The sequence below is a fragment of the Leucoraja erinacea genome, unplaced genomic scaffold (assembly GCF_028641065.1).
Source record: "Leucoraja erinacea ecotype New England unplaced genomic scaffold, Leri_hhj_1 Leri_205S, whole genome shotgun sequence".
NCBI lineage: Eukaryota > Metazoa > Chordata > Chondrichthyes > Rajiformes > Rajidae > Leucoraja > Leucoraja erinaceus.
Genome location: NW_026576106.1, coordinates 34,633 through 62,008, shown reverse-complemented (window position 1 = coordinate 62,008; position 27,376 = coordinate 34,633). Strand labels below are relative to the sequence as shown.

Sequence of the window (27,376 nt, the reverse complement as noted above, 5' to 3'; positions counted from 1 at the left end):
CTGGAGCTGGAGCTGGACACCCAGGGACCTGGAGCTGGAGCTGGGCCCCCAGGGACCTGGAGCTGGAGCTGGACACCCAGGGACCTGGAGCTGGAGCTGGACACCCAGGGACCTGGAGCTGGAGCTGGACACCCAGGGACCTGGAGCTGGAGCTGGACACCCAGGGACCTGGAGCTGGACACCCAGGGACCTGGAGCTGGACACCCAGGGACCTGGAGCTGGACACCCAGGGACCTGGAGCTGGACACCAGGGAGCTGGAGCTGGACACCCAGGGACCTGGAGCTGGACACCAGGGAGCTGGAGCTGGACACCAGGGAGCCCAGGGACCTGGAGCTGGACACCATGGAGCTGGAGCTGGAGCTGGACACCCAGGGACCTGGAGCTGGACACCCAGGCCTGTAAGTGAACACGTGATAAATGATGTTTCCAGTAAGGACATTTATTAATCACATTAGGAATGACATGTTGTATTAAAAATTGAATGAGCTTTGACACGACATTGGAATGAAATGCCAGTCTGTGTAACATTTAGAATGATATTCTTCAAATGATCAACATGAATAAACTTTTTACACTTTACACACAGACAGACATTGACCAAAAGTGTTTGACCACATCAGTCCGGTCTGGAAAAAGCAATAAGCAAGCAGGAAAGTTAAAAAAACATTTGTCAGACACACGTACTTGCTGCAACGATCTTATAAAAACATTGCTTTATATAAAGAAACACACATGGTCCTAGAAGTTGGCTGCTTTGGTGTCTCACTTTTACGGAGAAAACCGCTTAAAACCAATTTTGCTCTAATTAGACAGTGGTGAGGATTTAATCATGAAATATATTGAGGAAGTTTAGGACTGAGGGATTATGGATATAGCAAGAGAGCTGTGTATGCACCATCAGCCATTAATGGTGGAGCATCTCAATGGGCTGAATGGCCTACTCTTGCTCCTATGGTCTATATTTCTAGTCCTTACCATAAGAACATGCCATTTAAATTCAGATACCTCCGCCATGGTGAAAAAGTTTCTCATTATCTCCCCTCATCATTCTGTCCACCTTCATCACCATCCTCCATGGCCTCATCTAGTCTGAGCGAAACAAACGCAGTCCCCACCGTCTCTCCTCATCACCAAAACTTTCCATCCCAGGCAACAATAGACGATAGGTGCAGGAGTAGGCCATTCGGCCCTTCCAGCCAGCACCGCCATTCAATGTGATCATGCAACTCCCTGGTGAATCTCCAGTCCAATCACAACCTTGCTGTGATGTGGTAACCATAACGGCACACAATCGTTCACTTGTGGCCTGACCAAAGCTTTACAAAGTTGTAGCTTAAACTTCCTTGAGCATCTCAACATCTACCGTGTCCTGTCAATAAGATTATCCTTCATCCTAAACATTGAGGAATACGCTAACAATTTCTTTCACCACTTGTACTGATACAACACTCCAATCCCAGGGTGGATCATTATGGATGGCCTGTACTAAACCATTGGAGTGCTGATTCATCACAAACGGCCAATTCCATTAAAGTGCACATTAACAATATACATTGTCAATTTAAACTCCAGAATGGGTCAATCCAACTTTTAGATGAAAGATGAATGAACTAAACATGACATGGTCCACTTCACAAAAGCACTTGCAGTAGATTCAGATATTCCACTGTGCTGATTCGCACTCTCCCTTTACCTCCACGGTGGTTATCTCGTGGTCGTCTCCTGGGCCCCCTTGAAACATAGAAACATAGAAAATAGGTGCAGTAGAGGCCATTCGGCCCTTCGCGCCTGCACCATTCGCCATTCAATATGATCATGGCTGATCATCCAACTCAGTATCCTGTACCTGCCTTCTCTCCATACCCCCTGATCCCTTTAGCCACAAGGGCCACATCTAACTCCCTCTTAAATATAGCCAATGAACTGGCCTCAACTACCTACTGTGGCAGAGAGTCACCGCTTTTCTCATCTCGGTCCTAAAAGATTTCCCCCTTATCCTTAAACTGTGACCCCTTGTTCTGGACTTCCCCAACATCGGGAACAATCTTCCTGCATCTAGCCTGTCCAACCCCTTAAGAATGTTGTAAGTTTCTATAAGATCCCCCCTCAATCTTCTAAATTCTAGCGAGTACAAGCCGGGTCTATCCAGTCTTTCTTCATATGAAAGTCCTGCCATCCTAGGAATCAGTCTGGTGAACCTTGTCTGTACTCCCTCTATAGCAAGAATTTCCTTCAGCAACAGGGGTCCTGTTTCTCACTCCCCCCTCGAACATACAGGGGCCCTGTTCATAGTCTCATTTCACATTTGATGCTATGCTCCCTTTGTCCACAAGAGGACCCAGTTTCTCATTCCCCACTGAAACTCAACTAAGAGCCCAGCCCTGAAGCTGTTCACTTTATACTTTCCCTCGCTAACTTTAAACACATCCTGGGCCCATTTCCCACACTTCCTTCAAACTCACGGAACCCATTTCCAGGGCCACACACAAATTGGAGGAACAGCACCGCATATTTTGAAGATAGACACAAAAAGCTGAAGTAACTCAGCGGGACAGGCAGCATCTCAGGAGAGAAGGAATGGGTGACGTTTCGGGTGGAGACCCTTCTTCAGTCTCGACCACGGAACGTCACCCATTCCTTCTCTCCAGAGATGCTGCCTCTCCCGCTGAGTTACTCCAGCATTTTGTGTTCACCTCCCTTTATCCTCACTGTGTTGATCGGATAATGTATTATGCTGTGTGATTGCTAATAGAGTGAATTAAACGTGTGTTGGTGCATTAGTTGTGGTAACATCCAACAGTGTGGGGAATCTGCCTGTCAGACACCTCCTGAGCTGGAGTGTGCAGGATGATCTGAGTGTTACTGCAGTCATGTTGATGATGATGGATGGATAGGATTTACCTCCAGTAGCACAGCTATACTTACACACGCTTTACACACAGACCTAGATCGAAGCCTCGGCATTATTTTATGAAAAACTCACTCCAAGAAAAGGAAGGATTGCAAATCTTGGACAGGTGGGAAGTTTGTGGCAGTTACTGCTCTTTGGGAGATGCCATGTCTTCCTGGGTGTGGATGACATGAAACAGAGTGACGTTGAACAGCACCTGGTGGCCATTGTTCCAGGCATACAGCGTGCGGTCTCTGGCGTTATAGTCCAGCATGGAGATGTGGAAGTACTGGTTATGGAAGGGGATGTCGATGTACTCATAGTTGGATGTCTTGGTGGAGTAAGCGTAGTAGACCTTGGCACCAGTCAGGTGTGAGTTGGTGACGTACAGAGTGCCACAGATCATGAACGCCTCTCCAGCACTCCTCTTGGGGTAGCCCGTGTTCCAACTGCGCTGTACCTCCAGCGACTGGCTGTCCAACTGGCTGATCACGATGTTGCCCGCATTCTGATTGGTGGCATAGACTGCCCAGACCCCTCCTTCGTCGGCCATCAGGTCGATGTCTGAGAACCCCCCCCATGTATACGGGTACACGTTATTGAAGCCTGCGTACTCCAGGCTACGCTGGGCCTGCACGGATCCTGACTGGAAGTTGTACCTGACCAACGTGTTGCTCTGATACTTATTGAAGTAGAGGGAGCCATTATAGACCAGGTGATTGGTGCCAGCCCAGGAATACGGCAGGCGGAACAGCCGGTAATCCTCTCCGCTCACAAAGTCTGCCATGGATTGGTATTCCCGCACCACCTTGCTGCTCGTGTAGCCATCCATGTACCACACCTAGGAGAAATCCCAAGCAGAGTCACAGTTACCAGCAACCCTAGTCAGAACTCACTCTTACATGCTTCATACTGTATGTTGCTTGGGCAGCTTACAACCCAGCGGTTTATCTAACTTCAAGTAACCCTTGCATCCCCCCTCTCTCTCTCTCCCTCTCCCATCCAAGTCATTGTGCTAGTTTCAAAGTTGTCTTGTTGAGTCTCATTGTCTTTAACTCATTTTCAGCTAGCCCACAGCTACCAATGGCCTGTTTCATTTTATCATCATTACGTTTTTGCATATCGTTTTTGCATTCCTTTGTTGGGGTGAAGGAAATAGCGTTCACGTTGTGGCCCTGTTTCCACCAATCTTTCCACCACCGCACACAAGAAGCTCAAGACAGACACCATTGTATGCAGATATCGAGTGGTGTGTTCAACTCTGGCTGAACAACATCTAATCTTGTGTGTGGACTCGATAAGAGGAATATTCCTTTGTTATATATACTATTATATACTATTAAAAGACTCAACTTGTTTGTCTGTCTGTGATCTCAAGGAGTTACGCCAAAATGGTACACAATAGCGCAAATCTTTTTGCAGAATCTTAGTCAGCTTTTTCCCGTCGTCAGTCTAATCAAGTTTCTTCCAGATTTTATGTTATATTTCACAAGTTATTGATATTTCCAGGTTTAACAAAAGCCAACTTTAACAGGATTTTTACTGTTAAAATCCTTGCTGCACCAGCTTCCAACAAACTTCGGTACAAATTTGCATTACAGGAACACTGTGCTTCCACCAACTTGTCACCTGAATGGAATCTCACGGTCCTCCACCTGACATTTACAACAATGTTGCCATCATACATCACTTACTCCAACTCCTGACAGGAAAGGAGGGGGAGGGTGAATTGGTATTGCAATTGGGGAAGTGCAATTTGAATTTTTTTAAAGTCCAGTGCTGGGGGAGGCAGGGGAATGCTAGAATCTTACGTTTGGCAATGGGTTGAGTTGGGGACCACGCCTCCCGTGGGGGCTACGGGTTAGTGGTGCAATATTGCATTAGGGAACGGTTTACATTGGGGTCCAGGCCTCCCAATGGGTCCCAGTTGGTCTAGTATCTTTCCATATCACCATCTATATCTCTCATTCCCTTTCCCCTAACTCTCGGTCGGAAGAAGAGTCTCGACTCGTCACCCATTCCTTTACTCCGGAGATGCTGTCTGACCCGCTGAGTTACTCCAGCTTTTTGTGTCTCTTCGGTTTAAAACCAGATTCTGCAGTTCATATGGTCATATGTGATAGGAGAAGAATTAGGCCATTCGGCCCATCAAGTCTGCTCGGCCATTCAATCATGACTGATCTATCTCTCCCTCCTAACCCCATTCTCCTGCCTTCTCCCCATAACCCCTGACACCCGTACTAATCAACAATCTATCTATCTCTGCCGTAAAAATATCCACTGATTTGGCCTCCACAGCCGTCTGTGGCAAAGAATTCCACAGATTCACCACCCTCTGACTAAAGAAATTCCTCCTCATCTCCTTCCTAAATGAAGTCCTTTAATTCTGAGGCTATGCCCTCTGAAAGTCTTCATTCCTACACATTCTCTCATCCGCTTCAACTGTGGCCAACAAAACAAAACAAAACTCCATTAACCCGGCACACACAGAACCTTGTGCACTTTCCAGACCATCGGATCGACTCCTGTTTATACACCGTCACACTGAAATCACTTCTTCTTTAAGATGTTGCACGGCAGTACAGTAAACTTTCCAATGAAGTCACTCCATTAAAGGAAGAGCATTGAAACGGCCCCAGCAAGTCTAAAGGGAGTGTGGGGAAAGGGCCCTGGTGATTCAGGAGGAGTGCAGGATTCAGCACTTTAGTCTAGTTTATTGTCCTGTGTACCGAGGTACAGTGAAAAGCTTCTGTTACGTGCTATCCAGCCAGCGGAAAGACAAGACATGATTACAATCGAGCCGTCCACAGTGTATAGACACATGATAAAGGAATAACTTTTGGTGTAAGGTAAAGCCAGTAAAGTCCGATCAAGGATAGTCCGAGGGTCACCAATGAGGTAGATAGTAGTTCAGGACTGTTCTCTGGTTGCGATAGCCAAATGCCAACACATCTGGATTCCTGAAGAATCTGAGGGATGATTGGTTTGCCCTGTAGTAGCTCGGGCACAAGCACTGATCCCTTTGTACATCAGCCCCACTTCCTGAAAGGCCTATTTATTCCAAAGTGGAGGCATTAACACTGGAGGTAAGGAATAAACGAGGAGGGCGCTGAGTACCGTGGCATATTCTTGGCAGAATAGGGAGAATCCACAACATTTTGTAAGCTTATTAGGAGCACGAGGGTTAGACAGGGCAAGAGAAGGTCACCTGAGGAAGCGGAGGCCAACCTTGTTTGGACAAGGTCATCATGGACACATCTCTATATTTACCAGAACGAGGGTTATAGGTCACGAGTACACTGATGTTGTAGAGCAGCTCAGTGTTGAGAAGGTTCAAGAATCATCAGAGTGGAGACTCCCCAGGGTGGCTGAGGTCTATCCCAAGGTGGGATGGAGATGGCTGGGGTCACAGGGAGGGTACGGCATGACTGGAGGAGACCCAATGTTGCCCCCTTATGTAAGAAGTAACTGGAGGTTGGTAAACCAGTGACAGGGAACATAGAGGAGACAGACTCACGCCACGTCACCCATGTACAGTGGACCAGGGACAGTCAACACGGCTTGGTGGGAGAAAGTCTTGTCTCATTAGATTGGGGATCAAATGTTTCCATATTGAATGATTCTTGATGGTCAGCATAGTGTCCGTGGGCCCAAGAGCCTGTTTCATGCAGTGTGACCAAACTCCGCCACAAGAGCATCTGGTCAGTGGAACTCCTCCCTCCACTGTTCACCTGCCTGAGTACCCCCCCCCCTCACCCATCCCCCCGCCCATCCCCACCCACCCATAGAAACATAGAAAATAGGTGCAGGAGTAGGCCATTCGTCCTTCGAGCCTGCACCGCCATTCAATATGATCATGGCTGATCATCCAACTCAGTATCCCATACCTGCCTTCTCTCCATACCCCCTGATCCCTTTAGCCACAAGGGCCACATCTAACACCCTCTTAAATATAGCCAATGAACTGGCCTCAACTACTTTCTGTGGCAGAGAATTCCACAGATTCACCACTCTCTGTATGAAAAATGTTTTTCTCGTCTAGGTCCTAAAGTATGCAAACTTAAAGCACACGGTATTGGGGGTTCAGTATTGATGTGGATAGAGAACTGGCTGGCAAACAGGAAGCAAAGAGTAGGAGTAAACGGGTCCTTTTCACAATGGCAGGCAGTGACTAGTGGGGTACCGCAAGGCTCAGTGCTGGGACCCCAGCTATTTACAATATATATTAATGATCTGGATGAGGGAATTGAAGGCAATATCTCCAAGTTTGCGGATGACACTAAGCTGGGGGGCAGTGTTAGCTGTGAGGAGGATGCTAGGAGACTGCAAGGTGACTTGGATAGGCTGGGTTAGTGGGCAAATGTTTGGCAGATGCAGTATAATGTGGATAAACGTGAGGTTATCTATTTTGGTGGCAAAAACAGGAAAGCAGACTATTATCTCAATGGTGGCCGACTAGGAAAAGGAGAAATGCAGCGAGTCCTGGGTGTCATGGTACACCAGTCATTGAAAGTAGGCATGCAGGTGCAGCAGGCAGTGAAGAAAGCGAATGGTATGTTAGCTTTCATAGCAAAAGGAGTATAGGAGCAGGGAGGTTCTACTACAGTTGTACAGGGTCTTGGTGAGACCACACCTGGAGTATTGCGTACAGTTTTGGTCTCCAAATCTGAGGAAGGACATTATTGCCATAGAGGGAGTGCAAAGAAGGTTCACCAGACTGATTCCTGGGATGTCAGGACTGTCTTATGAAGAAAGACTGGATAGACTTGGTTTATACTCTCTAGAATTTAGGAGATTGAGAGGGGATCTTATAGAAACTTACAAAATTCTTAAGGGGTTGGACAGGCTAGATGCAGGAAGTTTGTTCCCGATGTTGGGGAAGTCCAGGACAAGGGGTCACAGTTTAAGGATAAAGGGGAAATCCTTCTCTGTACTCCCTCTATGGCAAGAATACTCCCTCTATGGCAAGAAGCTCTATCACCCACCCATCGCCAACCCCCACCCAACCCCCCCCATCCATCCCCAACCCCCCCATCCCCACCCCCCCACCCATGACCACCCCCACCCACACCAACACTGATCACTACCCCCCCCCACCCACCAAACCCACCCATCACCAGCCCCCACCTACCGCCCATCACTACCCCTCCCACCGACCTCCCCCCCACCCACATCCTCCACCCAGCCCCAGCACCAGCCCCTCCCCCAGCCCCGCACCAACCTTGTCCTCTGTCAGTGCCGCGAGAGGGTCAGTCATCCATGCCCCGAACCTGGTCCCAGAGGCCTTCACTGTGATCGGGAGACTGATCTTCATCAGTTTGCCACATGCTGCAAAATAATTTACACTCATTAATTCTGCAGGTGATCTGTTACTCACACACACGGTGCAAGCAGCCCCCTGGTCTCTCCATGGATAGCTTCACTGTGTAACCATGCAACTGGAGGAAGGAATGAAGGAAGTAAAGCTTTATGAATGTGACCAGTCACAGTGACACTCTGGTCTGTATATCCAAGGTATGCAAGGTACCCTAGTGACTCAAGACAGTTAATGGCACGTCACCACAGGTGATGTTACAACAGGTGATGGACGTCTGGAAATGCATGAAGGTAGATAAATGTCCAGGGGCTGATCCAAACATCCTGAGGGAAGCCAGAGAGAAATGACAGGAGTCCTGACTTAGATATATGATCATTGGTAGACATGGATGTGGTGCCAGAAGATTAAGCCTAATGTTATGCCTCTATATTTAGGAAGAGCAGCAAGGATAAAGCTGGGTGGACATTGTAGCCAGCGTAAGCCTTACATCTGTGGTCAATGTTACTGGAGAGGATTCTGTGGGATCAGATACACATTCATTTGGAAAGATGGGAATGAATCAAGGATAGTCAGCATGGTTTTATAGTTGGGAGATGGTGCTTAACAAATGTCATTGTGTGAAGGTTGATGAGTGCAGGGTGGTGGACATAGTCCATATTGTCCAGCATGGTTCAGCATGGAGGCTTCTCTGGAGAGTTAAATCACATGAGATACAGACAGGAGGCACAAGGAACTCATGTTAGCAGCACCTCATATTCCGCTGGGGAAGATTGAAATCTCCAATGTCAAGTTACACCCAACTTTCCCTCTCTCTATGCCTCCCTAACCCGAATATGCACCCATTCCTCCCACCATGACGTCCCAACCCTCGACCTATATCCCTCACTCTGTCTTTACATTTCACTCCTCTCCATAATCGGACAGCCTTTTGTCTCTCTTTCATTTACATCCTTTGTCACTTACTCCACCCATCTGCCAATCAGACCCCTGCCACCTGTACCCACATATCGCTAGTCCCACCACCACCTCTTTGCCAGATTTATCACCCTGCTACAATCAGCCTGAAGAAAGGTCCAGAACCAAAACATTCACACCCATTCCCTCCACAGATGGTGCCTAACCCATTCAGTTAGCAAGAGGAGTTGAGTTTAGGAGCAAGGAGGTCCTACTGCAGTTGTACAGGGCCCTGGTGAGACCGCACCTGGAGTATTGTGTGCAGTTTTGGTCCTAATTTGAGGAAGGGCATTCTTGCTATTGAGGGAGTGCCAGCCTAGGTTCACCAGGTTAATTCTCGGGATGGCGGGACTGTCGTATGATGAAAGACTGGGCTTGTATTCACTGGAATTTAGAAGGATGAGAGGGTATCTTATAGAAACATATAAAATTCTTAAGGGGATGGACAGGCTAAATGTAGGAAAAATGTTCCCTACGTTGGGGGAGTCCAGAACCAGGGGTCACAGTTTAAGAATAAGGGGTAGGCCATTTAGAACTGAGATGAAGAAAAATTTCACCCAGAGAGTTGTGAATCTGTGGAATACTCTGCCTCAGAAGGCAGTGGAAGCTGATTCCCTGGATGTTTTCAAGAGAGAGTTAGATTTAGCTCTTAGGGCTAATGGAATCAAAGGATATGGGGAGAAAGCAGGAACAGTTTCTGATTCTGGATGATCAGCCATGATCACATTGAATGGCGGTGCTGGCTGGAAGGGCAGAATGGCCTCCTCCTGCACCTATTGTCTATGTTTTACATTTTTATGTTACTCTTGCATTTTGTAGTTGGAGCTAACGATACAAATGGTGGGAAGCTGAGGGTTGGTTGGTTGGTTTACGTGGTGAAGCCCTGTGACTAGTGGTGTCCTATCAAGAATTACAGTGGTGTTTAAGAAAGAACGGCAGATGCTGGAAAAATGGAAGGTGGACAAAAATGGTGGAGGAACTCAGCGGGTGAGGCAGCATCTATGGAGCGAAGGAAATAGGTGAAACGTCACCTATTCCTTTGCTCCAGATGCTGTCTCACCCGCTGAGTTTCTCCACCATTTTTGTCTACCTAGGAATTAGTGGGATCTTGTTCAACTTGGTAATTGGATCAAAGACAGGAGTTTCATTTGGATAAGTGCGAGGTGCTGCACTTTGTGACAAGGAAGTGTGGCATTTTTACAGTGAATGGTAGGGCTCTGGGATTGATCCTAGAAAGCAGACTCAATCTGAATAGACAAGAGACAATAGGTGGAGAGATGTCGGCACCAACAACGGAGAGGTCATCATAGACCCCACAGTGAACCCACCCAAACAATCGACAATAGGTGCAGGAGTAGAGGCCATTCGGCCCTTCGAGCCAGCACCGCCATTCAATGTGATCATGGCTCATCATCCCCAATCAGTACCCCGTTCCTGCCTTCTCCCCATATCCCCTAACTCCACTATTTTTTAAGAGCCCTATCTAGCTCTCTCTTGAAAGCATCCAGAGAACCCGCCTCCACTGCCCTCTGAGGCAGAGAATTCCACAGACTCACCACTCTCTGTGAGAAAAAGTGTTTCCTCGTCTCCGTTCTAAATGGCTTACTCCTTATTAGAAACATAGACAGACATAGAAAATAGGTGCAGGAATAGGTCATTATATAGCCAATGAACTGGCCTCAACTACCTTCTGTGGCAGAGAATTCCAGAGATTCACCACTCTCTGTGTGAAAAATGTTTTTCTCATCTCGGTCCTAAAAGATTTCCCCCTTATCCTTAAACTGTGACCCCTTGTTCTGGACTTCCCCAACATCGGGAACAATCTTCCTGCATCTAGCCTGTCCAACCCCTTAAGAATTTTGTAGGTTTCTATAAGATCCCCCCTCAATCTTCTAAATTCTAGCGAGTACAAGCCAAGTCTATCCAGTCTTTCTTCATATGAAAGGCCTGACATCCCAGGAATCAGTCTGGTGAACCTTCTCTGTACTTTCTCTATGGCAAGAATGTCTTTCCTCAGATTAGGAGACCAAAACAGTACGCAATACTCCAGGTGTGGTCTCACCAAGACCCTGTACAACTGCAGTAGAACCTCCCTGCTCCTATACTCAAATCCTTTTGCTATGAATGCTAACATACCATTTGCTTTGACACGCAGGTCTCGTTGCAGCTCCCCTTTTCCTAATCGGCCACCATTCAGATAATAGTCTACTTTCCTGTTTTTGCCACCAAAGTGCATAACCTCACATTTATCCACATTATACTGCATCTGCCATGCATTTGCCCACTCACCCAGCCTATCCAAGTCACCTTGCAGCCTCCTAGCATCCTCCTCACAGCTAACACTGCCCCCCAGCTTCTTGTCATCCGCAAACTTGGAGATGTTGCATTCAATTCCCTCGTCCAAATCATTAATATATATTGTAAATAGCTGGGGTCCCAGCACTGAGCCTTGTGGTACCCCACTAGTCACTGCCTGCCATCGTGAAAAGGACCCGTTTACTCCTACTCTTTGCTTCCTGTCTGCCAGCCAGTTCTTTATCCACATCAATACTGAACCCCCAATACCGTGTGCTTTAAGTTTGTATACTAATCTCTTATGTGGGACCTTGTCGAAAGCCTTCTGAAAGTCCAGATATAACACATCCACTGGTTCTCCCTTATCCACTCTACTAGTTACATCCTCGAAAAATTCTATAAGATTCGTCAGACATGATTTACCTTTCATAAATTTTATGGCCACACACTCATCTCCCTGCTACCTTCAGGTAGAAGGTACAGGAGCCTGAAGACTGCAACAACCAGTTTCAGGAATAGCTACTTCCCCTTAAGAATTTTGTAAGTTCCATATTTCTCAACTCCTGCAATAACGACCAAGATGCCATTTGTCTTCCTCACCACTTGTGACATTTCCCCTGCGGTTTGATGTTCTCTCTGTGACTGCGTGGGTTCGCCCCAGGTGCTCCACTTCCCTCCCACATCTCAGAGCTGTGCAGGTTGGTGGGTTAACAGGCCACTGTAAATTGCCCCTTCTGTGCACAGGAGTGATGGAGTGTATAGGCAGTCTAGTTTATTGTCACGTGTACCGAGGTACAGTGAAAAGCTTTTGTTGCGTGCTAACCAGTCAGCAGAAAGACAATACATTTACAATCGAGTCATTTACAGGAGGGTTGATGGAAATGTGGAAACAATAAAATGGGATTTGTGAAGGGTTAGTGTATCTGACTCGGTAATTAGTGTTAATGGGTGGTTGAGGGTTGGTATGATGGGCTGAAGGGCCTGTGTCACGGTGACTAGGATTATGAGATGGTCAGGTTGACGTGAGAGGTTTTCCACATGCCTTCCTTCATGAGCAGGAGAGATATTGTGTACTCACAGAGTTTTTTCATGCAGTCGTGGAGCCTGGTCTCAAGGTTCAACACTCTCTGGTGCAGCTCCTCATAATCAAACACACCCAGTTCCTCCTGGATGCTGGTCAGCATGGCTGACAGGTTCCTCACCTCCTCCTTGAACTGTAGAATGAGCTTGCTGTCAGTCTTGTACTGCTCCAGTACTGGGATCAGTGGCAGGAGCTCACGCATCTTCACCTTCAGCTCCTGCAAGTCATCACAAGTAGCTTACACACAAAAAGCTGGATCAGTGAACACCTTCACTCAGTCCGCCTGGACCCATCTGATCTCCCGACTGCCAAACACTTTAACTTAGTGTCCTGGGCCTCCTCCATTGTCAGAGTGAGGCCAAACGCAAACTGGAGGAACAGCACCTGATATTTTGCTTGGGCAGCTTACACCCCAGCAGTATGATTGTTGATTTCTCTAACTTCAAGTAACCCTCCCTCTCCCCATCCTTCAGAGTCGACTTGTTGAGTCTCATTGTCTGTAACTCGTTTTCACTTAGCCCACAGCTAACAATGACCTGTTTCCTTTATCATCATTCTATATATCAGCATCCCTATCTCTCGTTTCCCTTTCCCCTGACACAGTCTGAAGAAGGGTCTCGACCCAAAACATCACCTATTCCATCTCTTCAGGGTTGCAGCCTGACCCGCTGAGTTACTCCAGCACTTTGTGTCTATCTCCGGTTTAAACCAGCATCTGCAGTTCCTTCCTGCACATCACAATCGGCTTCTTGGATTTACTTGGAACAGGGAACAGTACAGTGTGGGAAGGAACTGCAGATGCTGGTTTAATTCAAAGATAGACACAAAATGCTGGAGTACCTCATCAGGACAGGCAGCATCTCTGGAGAGAAGGAATGGATGACATTTCGGGTTGAGACTCTTCTTCAGTCTTCAGATTTCAGTCTCAACCCAAAACATCACCCATTCCTTCTCTCCAGAGATGCTGCCTGTCCCGCTGAGTTACCCCAGCATCTTGTATTTACCAGGGAACAGTACAGCACAGAAACAGCCATTCAGCCCACCATGTCTGTGCTGGACATGATGCCAATCATCTTTGCCGGTACATGGACCCTGTCCCTCCATTCCAGACTATCCCACCAGTCTGACTGTCTGCCTGATTACATTGTATGTCTCGTTGTTACCTTCCCTTAGCTAACTATCATCTATTCTACATTCTCCTTGAGCTTTGTCCGCTTTGATGTAAGGTTTTCACACCTTATCCTTTCATATCTCTGCGCGAGATGAGGTGTTTGCGCAGTAATCAACCAGAATATTTCTCCTTTCCTTTTACCCTGCCTCTCAGTCTGAAGAAAACTCTTGACCTGAAACGTCACCCATTCCGTCTCTCCAGAGATGCTGCCTGTCCCGCTGAGTTACACCAGCACCTTGTGTCCCTCTAGTCTCTGCCTGTCATGTGCTAAATGCCTCTCGGATGTTGCTGTTTTATCTCCACCACCACTGCTAGCAACGAGTTCCAGGCACCCGCATGCATTAGTCTTGTAAAGGTCCTTTAAATCTTCCCCATCTCACCTTATACTGCCCTCTATAGACAATAGGTGCAGGAGGAGGCCATTCAGCCCTTCGAGCCAGCACCGCCATTCAATGTGATCGTGGCTGATCATCCACAATCAGTACCCCGTTCCTGCCTTCTCCCCATATCCCCTGACTCCACTATCATTAAGAGCCCTATCTAGCTCTCTCTTAATATTTCCACCCTGGGTGAAAGACCCCATTTATGCTTCTCATAATTTGCTACATTTGATAAAGAACCAGGGGCCACAGTTTAAGAATAAGGGGTAAGCCATTTAGAACGGAGACGAGGAAACACTTTTTTACCCAGAGAGTGGCGAGTCTGTGGAATTCTCTGCCTCAGAGGGCGGTGGAGGCCGGTTCTCTGGATACTTTCAAGAGATAGCTAGATAGAGCTCTTAAAGATAGCAGAGTCAGGGGATATGGGGAGAAGGCAGGAATGGGGTACTGATTGGGGATGATCAGCCATGATCAGTGAATGGCAGTGCTGGCTCGAAGGGCCGAATGGCCTCCTCCAGCACCTATTGTCTATTGCCTCTCCTTATGGCTCAGACAAACCAGGCAATATTCTTGTAAACCTCTTCTGCAGTCTCTGCAACCTCCAGGTGTGTTGCAACCACAAATGTGCACAGGGCTGCAAAGTTGCAACTTTTACAATCAGTGCCCCTGCCGATGAAGGAAACATGCCATCATTCATCCACGTATTGCCACATGCAGGAAGCTGTGGATTTACACCCTAAAAAATCCCACCAATGTTCCTAGCATACATTTATATACATTTGCTGCATACTTTCCCCTTATATTTGATCTCCCTAAATCAAACAGTGCATAAAAGTTAATTGGCCTCTAGTGTGTAGGATTTGATGAGAAAATGGGATAACAGAACTATTGTGAATGGGTGGTAGATAAAAATGCTGGAGAAACTCAGCGGGTGAGGCAGCATCTATGGGTCGAAGGAAATAGGTGATGTTTCGGGTCTAGACCCTTCTTCAGACTGATGTGGGGATGAAGAAGAAAGGAAGAGGTGGAGACAGTGGGCTGTGGGAGTGCTGAGAAGGGGAGGGGAAGGAGGGAGAAAGCAGGGACTACCTGAAATTGGAGAAGTCAATGTTCATACCGCTGGGGTGTAAACTACCCAAGCGAAATATGTGGTGCTGCTCCATATTGTGAATGGGTGATTGATGGTAAGCATGGACTCGATGGGCTAAAGGACCTTTCCATGCTGTATCTCTGAACAAAATTAGTCATAGTTGTACAGAATGAAAACAGGCCCTTCAGCCCAACTTGTCCATCCTAACCAAATTATATATCTGAGCTAATTCCATTTGCCTAGGTTTGGCCCATATCTCTGGAAACCTTACCCATCCATCATCTATACACATGTATTTTAAATGTTGTAACTGTACATCTTCTGTAGCAGCTTGTTCCACAAACCCACCACCCTCCATGTGACACCTGTTGTTCAGATGGGCTTTCGTTATATACTCCCCCATCCTTGGAGAAGGACCATTCACTTATAATCTCAGCCTGGCATACTTGTATAACCATCCAGCCAATCATTCCTTCACTCCATAAATCCCAAGCAAGCCCACTTCTCCTTCTCACTCAGGCCCTCCATTCCTGGTAACAACCCACAAATCTTGTCTGCACCTTTTCAAGAAAAATGACATCCTTCCCAAAAGCTGGGTTAGTAAAACAACAGCCAATACTTCTGGTCTCACCTAGTCTTGTTCAGTTGTCAGATGATGGATGTCATGTACTCATTGTCCTGACTTTTCATCACCTTGTCTATCTGTTTGCACATTCAGACAATGATATACTTATACTCCCAGGTGTCTCTGCTCTACAACATTCTCCAGGACCCCGTCATTTACCGTGTCAGTCCTGCCCTGGTTTAACTCATGAAAGTGCAACAGAGCTAATGGCATGTTGGCCTTCATTGCCGGAGGATTTGAGTTTAGGAGTAAGGAAGTCCTACTGTAGTTGTACAGGGCCCTGGTGAGACCGCACCTGGAGTACTGTGTGCAGTTTTTGTCCCCTAATTTGAGGAAGGATGAGTGGAGTGCCACAAGGCTCGGTGCTGGGACAGCAGTGACCAGTGGGGTACCGCAAGGCTCGGTGCGCAAGGCTCGGTGCTGGACCAGCAGTGACCAGTGGGACCGCAGCTATTTACAATATACATTAATTATCTAGATGAAGGGATTCAAAGTAACTTTAGCAAATTTGCAGATGGCACAAAGCTGGGAGGCAGTGTGAACCGTGAGGAGGATGTTATGAGGATGCAGGGTGACTTGGACTGGTTGTTTAAATGGGTAGATGCATGGTAGATGAAGTTTCATGTGGATAAATGTGAGGTTATCCACTTTGGTGGTAAAAACAGGAAGGCAGGAAGGCAGATTATTATCTAAATGGTGTCAAGTTGGGAAAAGGGGAAGTACAACAGGATCTGGGGGTCCTTGTTCATCAGTCCCTGAAAGTAAGCATGCAGGTACAGCAGGCAGTGAAGAAAGCAAATGGCATGTTGGCCTTAATAACAAGAGGAGTTGAGTATAGGAGCAAATAGGTCCTTCTGCAGTTGTACAGGGCTGAAGTGAGACCACACCTGGAGTATTGTGTGCAGTTTTGGTCTCCAAATTTGAGGAAGAACATTCTCAGGGCTGCCAACTCTCACGCATTGAGCGTGAGAATCACGCATTTGGCCAAATTCTCACGCTCTCACTGATCACAAATTTCTTACGCTCTGTCGTGAGAAATTCTGTGTTCAACGAAAAATATAAAAACGCTTATCAACTGCATGTGCCGCGGGTGTTGGAGGGCCGGGGCTGAGGGAGGGATAGAAGCAGCGGCGGGGGCAGATGCAGACGGGGAGCCGGGGCTGGCGAGTGTTTGCCGGGCTGGCGAGTGTTTGCCGGGCTGGCAAGTGTTTGCCGGGCTGCAGCTCCCGCCATGGAGCAGCCTCAATGCAAGAGGCCGTCGGAAGCATTGCGCCACTGCCGTGAGAGTCTCTGCACCCAATTCATCCTGGTGACCGGCTGTGGCTCGGTGCATCCTGGAGGACAACCAATGGCTGCTGAAAGTCAGTACCAAGCACTGGGTAGAAACGGTGGAAGATAGTGGCCTTCAAATGGGGGTGGTTGGAGAAAGCTTCCTGCTTGCCTGCTAGATTTTCACTAACTATAACTGCAGGAAAAATGTTCCCGATGTTGGGGAAGTTCAGAACCAGGGGTCACAGTTTAAGAATAAGGGATAGGCCATTTAGGACTGAGATGAGGACAAACTTTCTTCACCCAGAGAGTTGTGAATCTGTGGAATTCTCTACCACAGAAGGCAGTGGAGGCCAATTCACTGGATGTTTTATTTAGAGAGAGTTATATTTAGCACTTGGGGCTAGCGAAATCAAGGGATATGGGGAAAGAACAGGAAAGTGGTACTGATTTTAGATGAACAGCTATGATCATATTGAATGGCAGTGCTGGCTCGAAGGGCCGAATGGCCTATTCCTGCATCTATTTTCTATGCTTGAGTATATGGCAATAAAACTCGACCACTTGATTTTGAAGCATTCATGCATGGTGCCCCCAAAGCCAGTGATCAGTGATCGCTCAGCCTCCCCACTTTGAAAAACGCTCCGTGGCCCCTGGTTCAGACAGAGAACACTGCCAGATGTGAGCGGGGAACTGAGGCCAGTTGTCCGTAATGTCTGGATCCCAATGCTCAGCACTTCATGTTTCGGAGTTGGCTAATTGTATTGATTTGTAATTAGCCTGATTTGTAATTAGTTGACAAAACCTTAATTTATTAATCCGGAATATCCAGGGGGATGGGATAAGTGTAATATTAAAATGACATGCAAGGTGTCAGGCTGTCTGTCAAAACATACAGCCCTGATAACCCATTATTTCCTTCAGTTAAATATTGGGATGGTAGCATTATTATCATTTGCCACTCAACTATTATGTTTGTTTACCTCACTGACTATTTCTAACCCACCCCCCCAAATTCTTTTGACAGGTAGAATAGAAATGTCCCCAATCTCGTTGTTTTATTAATTGAACACGTAGATGAACATCCTCAAGGAGTGTAATCAGATGGAAACTGATTCAGATGCGATGTCTAAGAGCTTGTTCAAAGAAGGGGAATATTTTAAAGGAGTGACAGAGATACTTGCAGGGGAATGTGTGAGGAGGTTATTATTTGTCTTTAGTTTTAGCTTGAACCAGGACATCCGAAGATTCAAAGCTTAATATAGTAATTGTGCTGATACTGACTCCAACCAACCATGTAATGAATATCATCCATTCCGGAGGTTTTATTTTTCTGATGCCATTTATACTTCACTTGGATTTCAATCACTTCAATGTTAAAGTAATTGGGAATGGGGAGCATTGGAACATAAATTTGCCCTCGGTACATATTAACTGTAATATAATAATATACGCATGTTGGTAGGTACAATCAAAACAAAGATCTTTTTATCATTGTTGTGTTATGAATACCACAGAAAATATTATGTACTCTCAAGATCACATTTAATAGAATAATATTGCTTAAATATATAGTAATTGGACTTTGCATTTTGGAAAAGTCCCAGCTGAGAGAAAGACAGCAAAATACTGAAAATATTAGGGGTGAAAATGATTTCAGGACAGTTTGGTTGGAAAATGAAAGAAATAGTAACAGAATACTTATACAGCTGAGTGCGTATAATTTTATGGATGAGAAATTGTTTTCAACCAACTGATGACTTCTTTGACAAAGTAACTAGCATGTTAGATAACAAGGAAGCCAATGGATGTTGCAAATTTTGTTATAAAAAATTCTCTGTGAAGTGCCCCATAAAAGATTACTGCATTAGATAAGCACCTGTGGACTTGAACATATTAGGTTAAGTCCAGGGGGTCAGATATGGGGTTTATGTGTGGGCCGGATATATTGTCAGTGCAGAGGGGCTAGGAACAAGGCCAAGTGTGTATCCAGAGTCAAGGTCTGGAAAAGTACTAGGTGTGCAGTCAAAGCTGGGACAATGGGAGTGTTCAGCACTGGGAACCTAAGCAGGTAAGCAGCTATGATCAGGGTAGAATAGGGGGCCAGGTGTAAGGATGGACTCAGGGTCAGGAATGAGAGAAGGTATGCAACAGGAGTCAGGGTCAGGTGTAGTACCAGGTGTGCAGTGAGACCCAGGTTGGTCAACATGGAGCAATTGTTTGATTATAATCTGATTTCCATACATAAGATCATTCATGTGCTGCACCTGTTGATCAGAGTCTGGCTCTACTGTGGAATGTAATTAGGCCTCACCTTATTCATAGCTAATCCAATTTAAAGCATAAATATTGCATTCAAGTGTAAGTTAAAAGACTCGCTACAGTATGAACCAAATTGCACAATTTCAAATTGAAAAATGCAAAAGCTCCATACCAATGACAGGGGAGACTGCCCCCCTTCCACACCCTCCCCCACACCTCGGTCGATATGCTCCCTCCTTCTTGGTCCCTCGCAATTTCTCACTCCCAACTCTCACCCAATGTTGGCAGCCCTGCATTCTTGCTATTGAGGGAGTGCAGCATAGGTTCACAAGGTTAATTCCCGGGATGGCGGGACTGTCATATGTTGATAGAATGAAACAGCTGGGCTTGTGCACTCTGGAGTTTAGAAGGATGTGAGGGAATCTCATTGACACATATAAAATTATTAAGGGCTTGGACACGCTAGAGGCAGGAAACATGTTCCCGATGTTGGAGGAATCCAGAACCAGGGGCCACAGTTTAAGAATAAAGGGTAAGCCATTTAGAACAGAGATGAGGAAAACGTTTTCACCCAGAGAGTTGTGAGTCTGTGGAATTCTCTGCCTCAGAGGGCGGTGGAGGCCGGTTCTCTGGATACTTTCAAGAGAGAGCTAGATAGGGCTCTTAAATATAGCGGAGTCAGGGGGTATGGGGAGAAGGCAGGAACGGGGTACTGCCATGATCACATTGAATGGCGGTGCTGGCTCGAAGGGCTGAATCGTCTACTCCTGCACCTATTGTCTATAGAACAGTGTTGGTCACAGACCCGTGGTCAGAATAACACCTCACCACTTGACCCTCTTGTACCCACCACCTTGTTGCCATCGTACCTGGAAATGCCTCGACATCATTGTCTTTCGATTGTCCTCGATTTGATGGAACTGGCCCTTCATTCCTTTCATTTGACTTTCCATTTTCAAGACGTACTGGAAGTCCCTCTGGGTCCTTAGATTCAGAACTTCAATAGATTGAGACATGTTCTGCACCTAATGCCAAGCAGAAGTCAGGTTGGAAATCAAAAATGCCGGAAACTCAACAAACTAAGAGAAAATGCAGGAACACTCAGCGGGCTGGGAAGCACCTGTGGAGAAAGCAATTAGTTTTAATTTCAGCTTGAATACCTTTCACGACACTCCATCAGTTCTGCCAGAAGGTTCCAAATGTGAAATGTGAACTCTCTTCCTGTTTGTACCCCACAGATGCTGACTGACCTGCTGAGTGTTTCCATCACCATGGGTTTTACCCAGATTTGTTCCAGGGTGGGTAAACAAGAACTAGAGGTTTAAGATTAGAGGAAAAACAATTTACATCAATCTGAGGGGCAGTTTAGTTTAGTGCTGAAACAGGCCCTTCGGCCCACCGAGTCCACGCCGACCAGCGATCCCCGATCATTAACACTATCATAGAAACATAGACAATAAGTGCAGGAGTAGGCCATTCAGCCCTTCGAGCCTGCACCGCCATTCAATGTGATCATGGCTGATCATCCAACTCAGTATCTGTACCTGCCTTCTCTCCATACCCCCTGATCCCTTTAGCCACAAGGGCCACATCCAACTCCCTCTTAAATATAGCCAATGAACTGGCCTCAATTACCTTCTGTGGCAGAGAATTCCACAGATTCATCACTCTCTGTGTGAAAAATGTTTTCCTCATCTCGGTCCTAAAATATTTCCCCCTTATCCTTAAACTGTGACCCCTTGTTCTGGACTTCCCCAACATCGGGGATAATCTTCCTGCATCTAGCCTGTCCAACCCCTTAAGAATTTTGTGACTTATTTTGTAACTACTATCCTACTCACAATAGGGACAATTTACAATCTTTACCGAAACCAATTAACCTACGAACCTTTATGTCTTTGGAGTGTGGGAGGAAACCGGAGCACCCGGAGACAACTCATGCCGGTGGACGGCACGACCGATGTCACAGTGGCCTCTGCTGTCCGTCTGTTTTTGTTTATTTATTTATTTATTCATTGTCCTGTTGAGGGTATAGTTTGTAGTGTGTTTTTAACTGTGCGGGGGCGGGGGGCGGGTGGGGGAAACTTTTAAATCTCTTCCCTGTACAGGGACCCGACCTTTTCCCTGTCGGGTCTCCGTTGCCGTTGGAGCCTGGCACCGTGGAGCGGCCTCCAACTGGAACGACCTGGGGGCTCAAGTCACGGAACCGGCGGAGCCGCGGATCTACCATTGTGGAGCTGGCCGGCTTCGGAGCGTGGAGAGCTGTGGTGGCGCGCTGCTGTGACCCCACTCCGGTGGACGGCGACACCGGGAGCTCGCGGGTCCCCAGTGGGAGACCGCTTCATGGGGCACCGGCAACGGCGACTTCTCCCACTCGAATTGCAGGGTTGAGGATGACCCGGGGCAGGGCCTTACATTGCCTGGCGCGGCTGTAAGTGGCCGTGGGACTTGCTAGCGCCCGCCGGGGGCTTTGACTTAAACATCGGGAGAAGAATGGAGAGCAGGGGAGAGACAAGACTTTGCCTTCCATCACAGTGAGGAGGAGATTCACTGCGATGGATGTTTGTGTAAATTGTGTTGGTGTGTGTCTTGGTTCTTTATTTGTATGACTGCAGAAACAACATTTCGTTTGAACTTCATGTGAGGTTCAAATGACAAATAAACGGTATTGTATGCGGACACAGGGTGAACATAGAAACTCTGTGCAGACAGCACCCGTAGTCAGGATTAAATCTGGGTCTCTGAGGCAGCAACTCTATCCACTGCGCCACCGTGCTACTCCAGATAGTTGGTATTTGAAATGAGCTGCCAAAGAAAGTAGTTGAGGCAGGTACTTGAACACCTTGACAGGTACGTGGATGAGAAAGGTTTAGTGGGATATGAGCAACATACAGGGAACTGGCACTAGCTCAAACAGACACTTGGTCACTATAGATTAGTTGGGATGAAAGGACTGTTTCTGTGTTAGACAATAGACAATAAGTAGAAACAGGCCTTCAGACCCAACCCGTCCACGCTGGCCAATATTTCTTGCAACACCAGCCCCTTTTGTACTAATCCCATTTTATTTCCCCCACCTTCCCTGCCAAGACTCTAACACTCACACATATACTTGAGATGTTTTACCGCAGCCAATTAGCTGGGATCAGTTCTGAGTCCAGTCTTTATTAATGACTGTGTCTAGCCCAGTTATACATGGACAGGTTCAGCTGAAGGGCCTGTTTCTATGCGGCATCATTCTACGACTATGTGAGAGGAAACCATGCAGTCATAGAGAGAGCGTGCAAGTGCCACATAGACAGCACTGTAGATCTGGATCCAAACCTGAATCTCTGGAACTATGAGGCTGTGACTTTACCAAATACACCATTTGCTGCCCCAAAGTGGAGTATTGTTTGTTGTATTAGGAACTCCAATCTTGTTCCTTGCTGCCCTAAACTGTGTTATGACAATCTATGGCCACCACTCACAGCATTTTATCGGGATACATCCCAGCACGGTTTGGGAACAGCTCCGTCCAAGACCCGCAAGAAACCGCAGAGAGTTGTGGACGCAGCCCAGACCATCACACAAACCAACCTCCCTTCCATCGCCTCCATCTACACCTCACGCTGCCTCGGCAAGGCCAGCAGCATCATCAAGGACCAGTCTCACCCCGGTCACTCCCTCTTCTCCCCTCTCCCATCGGGCAAGAGGTACAGAAGTGTGAAAACGAACGCACACCTCCAGATTCAGGGACAGTTTCTTCCCGGCTGTTATCAGGCAACTGAACCATCCTACCACAACCAGAGAGCGGTCCTGAACTACTATCTACCTCATTGGTGACGCTTGGATTATCCTTGATCGGACTTTACTGGCTTTACCTTGCACTAAACGTTATTCCCTTTATCCTGTATCTGTACACTGTAGACGGCTCGATTGTAATCATGTATTGTCTTTCTGCTGACTGGATAGCACGCAGCAAAAGCTTTTCACTGTACCTCGGTACACGGGACAATAAACTAAACTGAAAGTGTGACAGCACGCCACCAAGAGGAGCCTACCTTCTCCAGGAGTTGCTGGAGCTGCTTAGTCCGTGCATCTCTGGAGCACAGGTTCTGCTCTGGAGCCACCACAGTGCAGATGCATCGTCCACCAGGGTCCTGCGCAGAGCTGTAGACTTGCCATCCATCCCTCAGCCTGACAGACTGCAGAGACAAGGTGCAACAGATCACATGGAGAGGATTGTGAGCAATGTGGATCATCCTGTTGTAGGAAAGATGGTGATAAGCTGGAAAAGGGACAGGGATGATTTACAAGGATGTTGCCAGGACGCAGGGGCCTGAGTTAGGCTGACTGGGATTTTATTCCTTGGAGCGCAGGAGGATTAGGTGTGATCTTATTGAGGTGTATAAGATCATGAGGGAATTACACTGGGTAAATGTAGAGGAGGCAGTTGAGGCAGGTACTCACAATATTAAAAACACAGTTGGGCAGGTACATGGATAGGTTTAGAGGGATATGGGCCAAATGCAGGCAGGTAGGACTAGTGTATGTGGGGCTAGTATGGGCAAGTTGGGCTGAAGGGTCTGTTTCCATGGACTAGTTTATGTGGGGCTAGTATGGGCAAGTTGGGCTGAAGGGCCTGTTTCCATGGACTAGTTTATGTGGAGCGAGTGTGGGCAAGTTGGGCTGAAGGGCCTGTTTCCATGGACTAGTTTATGTGGGGCTAGTATGGGCAAGTTGGGCTGAAGGGCCTGTTTCCATGGACTAGTTTATGTGGGGCGAGTGTGGGCAAGTTGGGCTGAAGGGCCTGTTTCCATGGACTAGTTTATGTGGGGCTAGTATGGGCAAGTTGGGCTGAAGGGCCTGTTTCCATGGACTAGTTTATGTGGAGCGAGTGTGGGCAAGTTGGGCTGAAGGGCCTGTTTCCATGGACTAGTTTATGTGGGGGTTAGTATGGGCAAGTTGGGCTGAAGGGCTTGATTCCATGCTGTGTGGCTCTTTCTGAATGGTCTGTTTTGTAAATATGTTTAGAGCAAGTAGGGTTTGAGTCCCCTCTCCCCCTCCAGCACCCATACTGCCCTTTCCTCCCCCTGGGTTTGGTGACTCCAGACACAATCCTGGGACAGGCCTCCACAAGTTTGTGAAACACGGTTAAAAACTCCGGTGACCCAACTTCAATCCTGATCTCCACTGCTGTTTATGTGGAGTTTGCACGTTCTCCCTATGACCATGTGGGTTTCCTCCAACATCCCAAAGATGTGCAAAGTCGTTGGGTTAGTTGCCCCCAGTGTGTGGGTGAGGGGTTGAGTCTGGACCCCCCCAGTGTGTGTGGGTGAGGGGTGTAGTCTTGGGCCCCCCAGTGTGTGGGTGAGGGGTGTAGTCTTGGGGCCCCAGTGTGTGTGGGTGAGGGGTGGGTCTGGACCCCCCAGTGTGTGTGGGTGAGGGGTTGAGTCTGGACCCCCCAGTGTGTGTGGGTGAGGGGTGTAGTCTTGGGGCCCCAGTGTGTGTGGGTGAGGGGTGTAGTCTTGGGGCCCCAGTGTGTGTGGGTGAGGGGTGTAGTCTTGGACCCCCCAGTGTGTGTGGGTGAGGGGTGTAGTCTTGGGGCCCCAGTGTGTGTGTGTGGGTGAGGGGTGTGGTTTTGGGGCCCCAGTGTGTGTGGGTGAGGGGTGTGGTTTTGGGGCCCCCGTGGGGGTGGGTGGGGGGGGTGGTTTTGGGCCCCCCAGTGTGTGGGTGAGGGGTGTAGTCTTGGGGCCCCAGTGTGTGTGGGTGAGGGGTGGGTCTGGACCCCCCAGTGTGTGTGGGTGAGGGGTGGGGTCTGGACCCCCCAGTGTGTGTGGGTGAGGGGTGTAGTCTTGGGGCCCCAGTGTGTGTGGGTGAGGGGTGTAGTCTTGGGGCCCCAGTGTGTGTGGGTGAGGGGTGGGGTCTGGGGCCCCCAGTGTGTGTGGGTGAGGGGTGGGGTCTGGACCCCCCAGTGTGTGTGGGTGAGGGGTTGAGTCTGGACCCCCCAGTGTGTGTGGGTGAGGGGTGTAGTCTTGGGCCCCCCAGTGTGTGTGTGGGGTGAGGGTGGGTCTTGGACCCCCCCAGTGTGTGTGGGTGAGGGGTTTGAGTCTTGGGGCCCCAGTGTGTGTGGGTGAGGGGTGGGGTGTAGTGGACCCCCCAGTGTGTGTGGGTGAGGGGTGTAGTCTTGGGGCCCCAGTGTGTGTGGGTGAGGGGTGTAGTCTCTGGGGGCCCCCAGTGTGTGTGGGTGAGGGGGTGTAGTCTTGGGCCCCCCAGTGTGTGGGTGAGGGTGTAGTCTGGGGCCCCAGTGTGTGTGGGGTGAGGGGTGTAGTCTTGGGGCCCCAGTGTGTGTGGGTGAGGGGTGGGGTCTGGGGCCCCCCAGTGTGTGTGGGTGAGGGGTGGGGTCTGGACCCCCCAGTGTGTGTGGGTGAGGGGTGTAGTCTTGGGTCCCCAGTGTGTGTGGGTGAGGGTGTAGTCTTGGGGCCCCAGTGTGTGTGGGTGAGGGGTGGGGTCTGGACCCCCCAGTGTGTGTGGGTGAGGGGTGTAGTCTTGGGGCCCCAGTGTGTGTGGGTGAGGGATGGGGTCTGGGCCCCCCCAGTGTGTGTGGGTGAGGGGTGGGGTCTGGACCCCCCAGTGTGTGTGGGTGAGGGGTGTAGTCTTGGGGCCCCAGTGTGTGTGGGTGAGGGGTGTAGTCTTGGGGCCCCAGTGTGTGTGGGTGAGGGGGTGGGGTCTGAGGGAAGCTAATGTCGGAAGTATAAAATGGGTTAGCACAGACCTGGTGGGCTGAAGGGCCTGTTCCAATGCTGTTTGCGGCTCTATTTATAGTTTGTGAGATGATGTTTGGGGCATTGGCTCTACATTGCTGAGTCTGAGCTGACCCCTCCCGCAGATAGACAGATCTTGTGACAATTACAGACGGTGACCCCGGCTTCACTACGGATCACCCCCGTGTTGATAAGCAATTTGTTTAGGTGGTTTCTCAGAGGCTGGGATGTGCCGGGAAGAGGGGAGAGGGAGAGGGGGACGGAGGGAGAGACAGGCAGAGAACAGAGACTGGTAGTACTGTGGAGAGAGACATGTAAAGAGAGACATGTAAAGAGAGACACAGGGATACAAAACCGACAGAGAACGGGACGGAGCGAGACAGGGAGACAGATAGTGACAGAGAGAGAGAGAGAGGAAGTCTGCGTGAGTGTGTGTGGGAGACACACTCCCACACACAGAGACACACACACACTCCCACACAGAGTCACACACACAGAGACACACACTCCCACACAGAGTCACACACACAGAGACACACACTCCCACACAGTCACACACACTCCCACACACAGTCACAGAGACACACACACACTCCCACACAGAGTCACACACACAGAGACACACACTCCCAGTCACACACACACACACTCCCACACACAGTCACAGAGACACACACACACTCCCACACACAGAGACACACACACACACAGTCACACACACACAACCACACACACAGAGACACACACACACACACTCCCAAACACACACACACGGACTGGCGACAGAATGCGCATCCAGCGGCGGTCAAACCCAAAGATCTTATAGCGGAGATCTTCGCTCTAAGATCTTTGGTCAAACCGGCCGCCCCCCCTCACCGGACCCGTCACCGCCCCCAACCTCATCCTCAGCCGTACCCCAACAACCCCCCCACCCCGTGTTGACCGCCCCCCCCCCCTTTGCCCAAACCCCCACCATTTCTCCAACCCCCCGCCCAATGCCCCCTACTCTTGTTCAACCTCCCCAATTCTCACATGTCCTCCCCCTCCGGCTATCCAGCGCCCTCACTCCCCCCCCACTCCCCCACACTCCCCCCACCCCCCATCCCCCCCCTCCCCCCCCCCCATCCCCAACCCCCCCCACCCCCATCCCCATCACTCCCCCCACTCACCCGGACGCCCTGCACCGTCAGCAGTAACAAGAGGAGCCCGGAGCCGCCTCGCCTCCACACCGCCCACATCCCGGTCCGCAGCCCGACTCCGGCGCCGTTCCGCCCGTTGGTCAGCTCCGGCCCGCT

At 48.7% G+C, this 27,376-nt stretch overlaps 1 protein-coding gene across 3 annotated transcripts; it reads right to left on the bottom strand.

Moving 5' to 3' along the window:
- On the bottom strand, positions 1-27,376 carry LOC129716305 (noelin-3-like). Of its 3 annotated transcripts, none has more exons than XR_008726620.1 (7): positions 27,251-27,376; positions 23,379-23,522; positions 20,205-20,360; positions 12,536-12,755; positions 8,113-8,219; positions 329-3,732; positions 1-277 (listed from the first exon to the last, which is right to left on the bottom strand). XR_008726620.1 is itself a non-coding variant. In XM_055666170.1 (6 exons), exons 1-6 carry the CDS (start codon positions 27,317-27,319, stop codon positions 3,037-3,039), a joined length of 1,392 nt encoding a protein of 463 aa, XP_055522145.1. In that variant the 5' UTR covers positions 27,320-27,376; the 3' UTR covers positions 322-3,036. The 3 variants fall into 3 exon arrangements, 1 of the variants encoding a protein (XP_055522145.1); XR_008726621.1 differs by having other exon boundaries at positions 1-168; positions 378-3,732; XM_055666170.1 differs by lacking the exon at positions 1-277 and having other exon boundaries at positions 322-3,732.